At 50.0% G+C, this 11003-nt stretch overlaps 1 protein-coding gene across 1 annotated transcript; it reads right to left on the bottom strand.

Moving 5' to 3' along the window:
* Positions 1-6299: 6299 nt before the first annotated feature.
* Positions 6300-10409, bottom strand: LOC119286051 (probable xyloglucan endotransglucosylase/hydrolase). The gene is made up of 3 exons (XM_037565392.1): positions 10028-10409; positions 9722-9915; positions 6300-6885 (listed from the first exon to the last, which is right to left on the bottom strand). Exons 1-3 carry the CDS (start codon positions 10316-10318, stop codon positions 6486-6488), a joined length of 885 nt encoding a protein of 294 aa, XP_037421289.1. The 5' UTR covers positions 10319-10409; the 3' UTR covers positions 6300-6485.
* Positions 10410-11003: the final 594 nt, after the last annotated feature.

Below are 11003 nucleotides of genomic sequence, written 5' to 3'. Positions count from 1 at the left end.
TTACCTTGTCCCCTGCTACCTTCGCCGTCGCCACATCATCCGTGGCCTCGTCCGCCGCTCAAGCACGCGCACGCTCGCCGCCCGCCCCGCACTGCTCTGCGCCCGCGCAGTCGCTCGCCGGCTGCGTTCCGGCCACCGCATCCCCCTCCCGCCTCCGGCCGCTGCTGGACGCGCCCGCCGGTGCCCCGCTGCTCCGGTCGTGGCCACGAGCCAGGCGCCGCCCCCTTCCTCCCCTTGCTGGCCGCGTCGGGCGCCGGTGCCCTCACGCCCGCTAGACCCCGCTCTAGCCTCGCCTCGCTAACGGGCGGGCTGAGGCTTCGCCCGTGCCCGCGCCCGACAGCCCACGCCCGCTAATGCCCCTCTGGGCCACAGACAGGTGGGGCCCACCCCCAGAACGATAAAAAAAGATTTAAAAATAATAAATAATAAATAAAATTAGTAATTAAATTAATTGATTAATTAAAGGATTAATTAAACTTAATTAATTTTGATTAATTAAACTAAAACAACTAATTAAGCCTAACTAATTAACCTAAACCCTAATTAACTAAAACAGTCAGTGACAGAGGGGTCCCACCCCTGTTGACCAGTCAAACGTTGACTGGTCAACTGGGTCCCTCTGGCCCACCTATCAAACACTGGGTACACTTTTGTGTACATTGTGCTGGGTTCACCTAGCAATTTAACATTTATTTTTGAATTAAAAATAATTTCAGAAAATGATTAAATCTTTAGAAAATCATATCTTTTAATCCGTAACTCAGATGAAAATACTTTCTACATGAAAGTTGCTCATAACGACGAGATGAACCTGGATACGCAGTCCGTTCGTCCGTCACGCATCCCTAGCATAGCAAACACGCAACTTTCCCCCTCCGGTTCATTTGTCCAAAAACGCAAAACACCGGGGATATTTTCCCGGATGTTTCCCCCCTTCACCGGTACCACCTCTTACCGCGTTAGGGCACCCCTATCACCGCTACTTGTCATGTCATGCATTGCTATGCATCTGTTTGCTTGATATTTATTGTTTCTTCCCCCTCTTCTCTCGCTAGACACCGAGACCGACGCCGCTGCTACCCAGTACGACTACGGTGTTGACGACCCCTCTCTCTTGCCAGAGCAACCAGGCAAGCCCCCCCTTTGATCACCAGATATCGGCTACTCTTCTCTATACTACTTGCATTAGAGTAGTGTAGCATGTTACTGCTTTCCGTTAATCCTATCCTGATGCATAGCTTGTCCTTGCTACTACTGTTGTTACCTTTACCTGCAATCCTAATGATTAGTATAGGATGCTAGTTTATCATCAGTGGCCCTACATTCTTGTCCGTCTGCCATGCTATACTATCGGGCCGTGATCACTCGGGAGGTGATCACGGGTATATACTATATACTTTATACATGATACATGTGATGACTAAAAGACGGGTCGGCTCGTAGGAGTACCCGCAAGTGGATCTTTGTGGCGAAGTGACAGGGTAGGTTGAGACCACCTAGGAGAGAGGTGGGCCTGGCCCTGGTTGGCGTTCGCGGTTATTTCAAGATAACACGTTTAACGAGATCTTGGTATTTGATCTGAGTCTGGCTACTGGCCTATACGCACTAACCATCTACGCGGGGATAGTTATGGGCACTCGACGTCGTGGTATCAGCCGAAGCCTTCGTGACGTCAGCGACTGAGCGGCGCGCGCCGGATTGGACTGGAACGCCTGCTAGGCTAGGTCTGCTTCCGGCCGCGTTCGCAACGTGCAGGTGTGCAAAGGGCGATGGGCCCAGACCCCTGCGCCATAGGATTTAGACCGGCGTCCTGACCTCTCTGTTGTGCCTAGGTAGGGTTGCGACGTGTTGATCTTCCGAGGCCGGGCATGACCCAGGAAAGTGTGTTCGGCCAAATGGGATCGAGCGTGTTGGGTTATGTGGTGCACCCCTGCGGGGAAGTTTAATCTATTCGAATAGCCGTGATCTTCGGTAACAGGACGACTTGGAGTTGTACCTTGACCTTATGACAACTAGAACTGGATACTTAATAAAACACACCCTTCCAAGTGCCAGATACAACCGGTGGTCACTCTCTCACAGGGCGACAAGGGGAGGATCATCGGTTAGGGTTATGCTATGCGATGCTACTTGGTGAACTTACCATTTACTCTCTTCTCCTGCTGCAAGATGGAGGTTACCAGAAGCGTAGTCTTCGAAAGGACTAGCTATCCCCCTCTTATTCCGGCATTCTGCAGTTCAGTCCACATATGATAGCCTTATTCCAGTTGATACCAATGCATGCATATGTAGTGTAGCTCCTTGCTTGCGAGTACTTTGGATGAGTACTCGCGGTTTCTTTCTCCCTCTTTTCCCCCTTTCCCTTCTACCTGGTTGTCGCAACCAGATGTTGGAGCCCAGGAGCCAGACGCCACCGTCGACGACGACTACTACTACTCGGGAGGTGCCTACTACTACGTGCAGCCCGCTGACGACGACCAGGAGTAGTTTAGGAGGATCCCAGGCAGGAGGCCTGCGCCTCTTTCGATCTGTATTCCAGTTTGTGCTAGCCATCTTATGGCTACTTGTTTAACTTATGTTTGTACTCAGATATTGTTGCTTCCGCTGACTCATCTATGATCGAGCTCTTGTATTCGAGCCCTCGAGGCCCCTGGCTTGTAATATGATGCTTGTATGACTTATTTTATTTGTAGAGTTGTGTTGTGATATCTTCCTGTCCCTGATCTTGATCGTACACGTTTACGTGTATGATTAGTGTACGATTGAATCGGGGGCGTCACAAAGGTACAAGCTTGAGAGACTAGAGGACCAAAAAAATACTTATTGGAAGCAGCGAGCGAAGGCTCATTGGTTGCATTATGGAGATCAAAACACTAGCTTCTTCCATTTTTGTGCCTCAGAGAGGCGAAGGGTAAACTTGATCAAATCTCTCAACAACGACGAGGGCGGTGTGGTGGAGGGGGGAGCTGAGAACCTTTATCACTAACTACTACAAGCAACTTTTCTCTTCTTGTGCAGGAACTAGAGAGGCTGAGCTCCGTGACAAGGTCTCCCCGATTGTTACTACTGAGATGAATGTCTTCCTTAAGAGACCTTTCACCTTTGAAGAAAAAAATTGGCTCTTAATTAGATGGCATGCGGTCTTTTATAAGCGCTTTTGGGATCTGGTAGGGGACGTGGTGCAGGGCGAAATTCGGTTCTGAACGGTGGCCAAATTCCAGCGGGCTAGAACGAGACGGTCATTGTTTTGATCCCCAAAGTCAAGAATCCAACCCGGCTTAAGGAGTTGCGGCCGATCAGCCTTTGCAATGTGGTGTTTAAGATTGTCACAAAGGTGATTGCTTGTCGGATGAAGGAGGTGCTTGATGTGGTCATTTCTCCTAGCCAGAGTGGCTTCGTCTCTGGACGGCTGATTACCGGTAATATTCTGATCGCTTATGGGACCACCCATTTCGTGCGCCAGAGGAAGGAAGGTAGAGATGGGCTTGCAGCTGTCAAGCTTGATATGAGTAAGGCTTTTGACCGTGTTGAGTGGTCTTTCTTGGAGAAGATAATGCTAAAGCTGGGTTTCTCTCATAGATGGTTGCAGCTAGTGATGCGTTGTGTTACCACGGTCACGTACAAGGTAAAGGTGAACAAGAATCTGACTGAGGTGGTGGTGCCTCAGTGTGGCCTGAGGCAGGGGTGTCCTCTATCACCTTAACTTTTCATCTTGTGCTGAGGGACTCTCGGCTCTCTTTCACCGGGCCGAGGAGGATGGATCCTTGCAGGGAGTTCAGGTTTATCCTACGACTCCCAAGATAAACCACCTCTTCTTCGCCGATGACTCCTTGATCTTTATGAAGGCGAATGAGCCAAGTGCTCGAAGGATCCAAGAGATCCTTACTCTCTACGAGGATGCGTCTGGCCAAATGATAAACAAGGAAAAGTCCGTTGTTATGTTCAACAAGGGAACTTCTCAGCGAGCAAAAAGGAATTTCTAGAGGATTTACACATTCGGGACAAAGCCTTCAATGAAAGATATCTTGGTCTGCCAATTTTCTTGGGTAGATCAAAAGCCAAGGCCTTTGAGTATCTTAAAGAGAGAATCTAGAAGTTAATCCGAGGGTGGAAGGAGAAATTCTTGTCTAGAGCAGGGAAGGAGATCTTGGTTAAAGCCATGGCCCAGGCGATCCCCATCTATGCCATGTCCTGCTTTGACATCACGAAATCTTTCTGCGATGAAATTAGCTCAATGGTCTGTCGCTATTGGTGGAATAATCAAGATGAGGAGCGGCATCACTGGCTGAGCTGGCAATGTCATACAAAGCTAAAAACTGAGGATGGCCTTGGCCTTCGTGATCTCCACATCTTTAACCTGGCCATGTTGGCTAGACAAGGTTGGAGACTACTACAAGACCCTGAGTCTCTATTTGGGAGGGTGCTGCGGGCTAAATATTTTCCTGACGGGAAGCTTCTGGACGATGTTCCCGCCCCTGGCATATAGTACACTTGGCGCAGCATCCTAAAAGGGGTGGACTTATTAAAGGAAGTGATTATGTGGAGGGTGGGGGATGGGACTAACATCAAGGTGTGGGAAGATCCCTGGATTCCCGAGGGCGATACAAGGAGGCCTAGATCTTTCCCAGGGCGCTCCCCAATCACTCTTGTAGCAGATTTGCTCAATACAAACACCAGGGGCTAGGACGAGGCGATGGTCTATGATCTCTTTCAGGAGGAAGAAGCAAAGGCCATTTTCCCCATTAGCATCTGCGAAGGGATGGATGATAATTTTGCTTGGCACTTTGATCAACGTGGCATCTTCTCTGTCAAATCTGCTTATAAGATTGGTGTTATGCTGCGCGATAGAAGGCTGGGAAGAGATGTTGCTCTAAGGAAAATTCTGCTAACATCACTGCCAAATTTGATTGGAAGCATGTCTGGTCCCTGAAGGCCACCGGCAAGGTAAAGATGTTTGTGTGGCGCCTTGCCCACAATAGTCTGACTAACCGCATGAAAATTCAAAAGCTGGGCGTGGACGTGGATGCTAGATGCCATGTTTGCCATAGGTTAAATGAAGATGGAGGCCACACCTTCCTGAAGTGCAAGAAAGCTAAAGAATGATGGAACATTTTGGCTTTGAGAGAGACCCGAGAAAAGCTCATGCTCTGCAATTCAGCCCACTCCATGCTTCAGGAGTTGTGGAGGTGTGATGAAGACACGCAGTTGGAGGTCGTGACCTTTATGTGGGAATGGTGGAATGTTCGCAACAAGGCCAATGCTGGTGAGGCGGCTCCAGAGCCTCAAGCGGTTTGTCACCGGGTGGAGAAGTTGCTAATTGAGTCCCTGGGCTTGCGAAAACTAAACAAGCCTCCTAAGCCACCGGACATTCACAGATGGAGCAAGCCCCCAATGCATCATGTGAAGGTTAACTTCGACGGTGCCTTTGATGAAAATACATGTGCAGGGGGTTGGGGCTATGTGGTCCGTGATCAGGCTGGCGAATTTATCGTTGCTGGTGCGGGCAAGTCTGTGAACCTGAAATGTGATTTGTAATCTGAATCTGTAGCCTGCCTTGCTGCCATTGGTGGCGCGATCAGGATTGGGGCAAATCGAATCATTTCGAGTCTGATTACTCAACCCTTATACATGCTTTGAAGAGCAACGAATATGACATGGCAACCATTGGTGTGTTGGTGAAGGAAGCTAGAAGCCTATACATTCTAAACTTTGATTTCTATACTTTTTCTTTCGGCCGACGCACTTGTAACTCTGTAGTACATGAGCTTGCCAAGATGGATGTTCATTGTCAGATGACTCCTTCTGGGAGGCCTCTGCCCCCAATTGTATTGTAAAACTGTTAGCCAGTGGCATTGTTGTGCTTGAAGTTTAATGGAATTTTCATTTTCCCGTCAAAAAAAGTTAATCATAATTTCGACGGATGACGAGTGTCCAAGTGAACTCAGCACCACTCCACCAGCATCAATCAAAATTATGATTACAGCATACTTGGCCTCTTTTGGTTCATAGGATAGGATTATCATAGGAATATGAATGTTGTAGGAAATGAGATGACATGTATCTCAAATCCTATGAATAGGAATAGGAAACAAGATGTCATTTGGTTGACACCAAAGGAATTTTTCCATTGAGTCTAGGCTTTTTTTTATTTTCCTATGAAATATGAAGGATAGGAGCCAATCCTATGTAGGAATAGGAATCCATTCCTATGAACCAAAGGGCTCTAAAGGAAAAAATCCTATAAGAATCCTATCATCTAGAATTCCTATGAAATTGTTGTAAACCAAAAAAGGCCTTAGTTGATATCTGGATGGGCAATCAGAATAATATTAATAAAGTAGGCATGGCATGAGCATACACACACATGTAGTGTAGGGATACAAATTCCTCGTACTACTAGGTCTCAGCGACCGCACCGCGACCAGCGGCACAACAACAACTAGTGGTAGTAGTAGCGAAGCAGTATATCATCGTGGCTGGCTGACTCAGACGTCGCGGTCGCGCTTGCACTCTGGCGCCATGGCGGCGTAGCGGTCGTGGTCGGTGCAGTAGTTGTAGATGGTGTGCTCCTTCCTGACCCAGGCGAGGCGGCGGTACTGCGCGGCGTCCAGGTCCTGGAACTCGGGCTGGTCCCACCAGCGGGCGCCCTGGGTGGCGCAGAACTTGGCCTCCGCGGACGCCTCGCAGCCGTCGACGTGGAAGCCCCGGTAGGAGGCGACGAAGGGCGCCTTGGACCAGTCCGTCTTCTCCCGCCCGCCCCGGGTCGCCCAGTCGTCCGCGTTCCACAGGCTGGAGTAGAGCTTCATGGGCTGGTCGAACGGGTACCGCACCCCGAGGTCCTTGCTGTTCTTGAACACCCGGATCGGCGTGTCGTCCACGAAGAACCTGCATGCATGCCCAATGCCCAATGTCACGTCACAACCTCCATTTTCCTATTAATATTTCGATTCATTTCTTTTTCTTCTTTTGCGAGGAAAATACTATTATTAGTAGCGGCGCGGCAATGAGAGAGACAGCGCGTCAGACATCGTGTCCGGTGCTCAACTTTGCAGAAATTCTGCATGGACGGTGCAGTGAACTGTAGGACTGCACGCGCCACCCCATGAGCCTGCCTAGTACTCTGGCCTCTGGGGCATAATTGCCTTGCCTGGAGCAGCGGGCCCGGGGCAGACCGACCTCTACCTTTGGTAGGAGTATTCATGTTGCTGTTCAGGACATGCACGCGCCCCGCATCCATTGCACATGCGCGGCCATCTTAGCCCTTAGGCCAACTTCACCGCGAGACCCAAACGAATGTCCGTTTTATTTTGTTTTTGTCCCTTTGGTAAAGATTTAGAGTCGTGTTCGGTTCTATCCTAAAATGCGGTGGCAGTGCACCCACCGCGCGGACGCATCTTTTTGCTCCATCCTGTCTGCGTCTATTTAAAAAAAAGAGACATTTCAAATGCTAAGCCCCAGTTCACGACTTCAGTTCATCACGCCGGCAACAAAGCCAGTGGCCTACACGACCATCACCGACAACACAGCCAGCGGCCGGCAACACAGCCAGCCTCCAAAATGAATAGTTGTCCTCGCCGGCAACACAGCCAGCGGCCTGCAACACAGCCGGCCTCCAAAGTGAATGTTTTTTCGCCGGCACACTGCCAGCGGCCCAGCGGGCGGGCGGCACCCATGCCAGCCTCCAAAAAGAACGGCCACGCCGATCGGACGACCTAGTTCAGGTCTTCATGCCACGAATCACCATTGTCGTAGTCAGCATGATCGTCGGCCTCCTCATCGGGCACGTACTAGGCGCGGCCATCCTGACTTTGGGTCTCCTCGGGGTCGTAGGCACGGCCATGCCCATCCTAGAAGATCACGTCCTCCATGTACTGGTTGTAGAAGGGGTCGTCCACCGTCGGCGTTGAGGTTGGCGTTCCGTCAAACAACACGCGGGGGGCCGACATGGTGCCCGTGAACGGTGCACGCGCCTGCTTTCTTTGCATCTCGACGGACGGCCGCCCGCCGCTGCTGGACCCAGGCGTGATGTTGAGGTCGATGACGGCCACGGTGCGTGGTGTGGACGGCGCGAACAAGCCCACGTCCGGCGACGCCAAAAAACGGGTCTGGCCGTCATGCCTGGGCGGAGGAAAGCCGGGTGACATGGGCGTGGCGCGCGACGTCGGTGACTGGCAGTGTGTAGGCCGGGCGACCGACGAGCCTGTGCTCGCCGGGCCGACGGCCACTGCATGAAACCCCGCCGGACGGCCCATGCCAAGCATGAGGATAGCGTGCGCTTTGTTGACGAGGTCCTTCTTCTCGTCGGCAGCGGCCTTGCGCCGCGCGGCCTCCAGCTCCTCGCGCTGGGCGGCGAACTTGGCCGCGGCGACATTGATCTTGACGACCGCTCTCCGTTCCCAGGCCGCCGGAACTCGGCGGGGCGTCGGCCATGGACGGGGGAGAGAGGGGGCGGCGGGAGGGACGTGGGAGGGTTTGAGGGAAATGGCGCCAAATGAGCATGGGGGGTTGGTTTCTCCCACCGACAGGCGGGCCAGGGGAGGACAAGCGCGCGCGTCCCACCCGTCCGCGCGCTGTCCGTTTCACCCCAAAATCGCCGCAACTTTGGGCTGGGGATGGGTCGAAAGCAGATACAAAGCAGACAAAAGTCTGTTTGCGCCCGCGCGCTGGGCCGTCTCGTTTGTCCTTTTTACCCCAAACGGACGGGGGCGGATAGGATAGGGTCGCGCGGTGGAGTTGGTCTTAGGTGTCGTACTGCTTGTTTACGAATATTATGCATGTTGCATGAGCAGTACTACAGATTTTAAAATATCATGTATTATGGGACGGAGGGTACTTGTCTAGGCCTCCTTTGATTTGTAGGATTTTTATAAAAATTTTATAGGATAGTGTTTTTCAGGAAAAAAAATTTAGAGCTCTTTGGTTTGTTTGTAGGAATGGAATCCTATTTCCATGAAGAAATTCTTCATATCCTTCATATTTTATAGAAAAATAAACATTAGCCTAGACTTAATGAAAAAAAAATTGTGAAATAAATCAAAGGACATCTTCTTTCCTAGGTTTGTAGGATTTTTATAGGAATTTTATAGGATAGTGTTTTTTAGGAAAAATTCTTTTAAAGCCTTTTGCTTTGTTTGTAAGAATGGAATCCTATTCCTATAGAGGAATTCTTCATATCCTTCACATTTCATAGAAAAATAAACATTAACCTAGACTTAATGTAAAAAATTCTATGAAATGAATCAAAGGACATCTTCTTTCCTATTCCTATTCATAGGATTGAGATGCATATCATCTCATTTACTATGACTTTTCTATTTCTATGATTTTCCTCCAAGAAGAGAGTATAAGTTATATGCTCATAAAATAAACTGTATCATCGTAAATGTTTTTGGATACGAATAAAATAGCATTACATAAGTTACTCCTTCTATTCCGAGTTATTTGTCGCAGGTATGGATGTATCTAGATGTATTTTACTTCTAGATACATCCATTTCTGCGACGAGTAATTTGAAACGAAGGAAGTACATTTTATGTTAATTAAATATGTGGTTTAAGTTAGACAAAAAAATTGATTAACCTTACACGCGAAATCTTGTAGATTCGTTAACTAATCAGTTCCAAACATCATCAACTAACTAAAGATCGTCTTCTCATTTGCCACCAATAAGGGGGAAAATAACTTAGTAAGCAGGAATACGAAAGGGGGATGGAAGAGCTACGCGATCATGTAGAGGTTCCAGAGGACGGAGTAGGAGTGGTAGTCCTTGGTTGGGTCGAACCAGAGGTAGATCCTCTGCTCCCGGTCGCCCTTGCCGCCGGAGAACACGTTGGTCTGCAGGATGTACGGCTGCCCCGTCCTGTTCCCCAAGAACTCGAAGTCGATCTCGTCGTGCTCCGAGTTCTGTGACGACAGCTGCAATAGCAAATGCAATCCAGAAGCAAACCATCACTTACATTACATCTTAAGCATACTCCTGCACTGCACAAGGGCGAGAATGCGAGATGGAGATGAACGTGAGGCGTACGTAGAAGGCGGTGACGGTGCCGGCGGAGTCGCCGCCGACGAGCTTGATGTGCATGCTGAAGTGGCCGAAGAGGTAGGAGCCCCGGGTCTGGAAGCCCGTGCCGGTGGTCTTGTCCAGGGACAGCTGCACCTCCCGCCCGCCGTTCACGTAGTGGATGTGGTCCTGCGCCCACGTCGGCACGTAGTTCTTGTCGAACGGCACGTCCACCGGCTTCCGGGGCGGCGCTGCCGCCACGCCGCGCAGCAGCACCGCCGCCACCACGGCGAGGAGGGCCCCCGCGGTCGCCTTCATTTCGCCGGCCGGCCTCTCTTCCTCCTTCTCTGTTACTTCTTGGCTTGGCTGGTTGGTACTACAAACAATGGGCGAGTGGTGGATGCGAAGACGAAGAAGCCTGTGTGTATTTATAGCTAGTGTGAGCTCACTGTACGTAGGTTCTTGGAGTACATTATTGGTTGCTTGGCGAAATAAAAATAATCTGTTTTGACGTGGCACTAAATGAACATGATGGATCGAGCGATGGCAATCGAGTGATGAGTGAGCCAGCTGCATCCAGTGCATGGGGACGCTGTGGAGTGAGGTGCTTGCGAGGTGCAATGCTTGTCTTGTGCGTGTCAGGTTGGCCCAGTGCGAGCAAATCAAGCATTGCTGATTGATCCACGGATCATGCACACCTCGCAACTTGCTGCCATTGCCACTGATTTATTTGCCATCGGATCGGAGTACAGTACGATTTCTTGTTTTGATTATAAGTATATATATGTTGAATCGAGGCAATATCAGAATTTCATTCGACGGACCAGCCTTTTCGTCTTTTGCAGCATTTGCTGTTTCTTCTACTCTATAGAAGGCTCATTTCTGCGTCAGATTTTGAGGAGTTGTTTCAGATGAGTTATTTTGTGAACCTGTTTTTACACGAGTTTTTGAGAGGTTGATGATGCCGCGAAGGGCCGGCCCCAGCTTTGATCCGTTCTTGTGC

This window comes from Triticum dicoccoides, chromosome 4A, assembly GCF_002162155.2.
Source record: "Triticum dicoccoides isolate Atlit2015 ecotype Zavitan chromosome 4A, WEW_v2.0, whole genome shotgun sequence".
NCBI classification, from domain to species: domain Eukaryota; kingdom Viridiplantae; phylum Streptophyta; class Magnoliopsida; order Poales; family Poaceae; genus Triticum; species Triticum dicoccoides.
The sequence above is the reverse complement of the archived record's forward strand: the minus strand, read 5'-3'. Positions and strand labels throughout refer to the sequence as shown.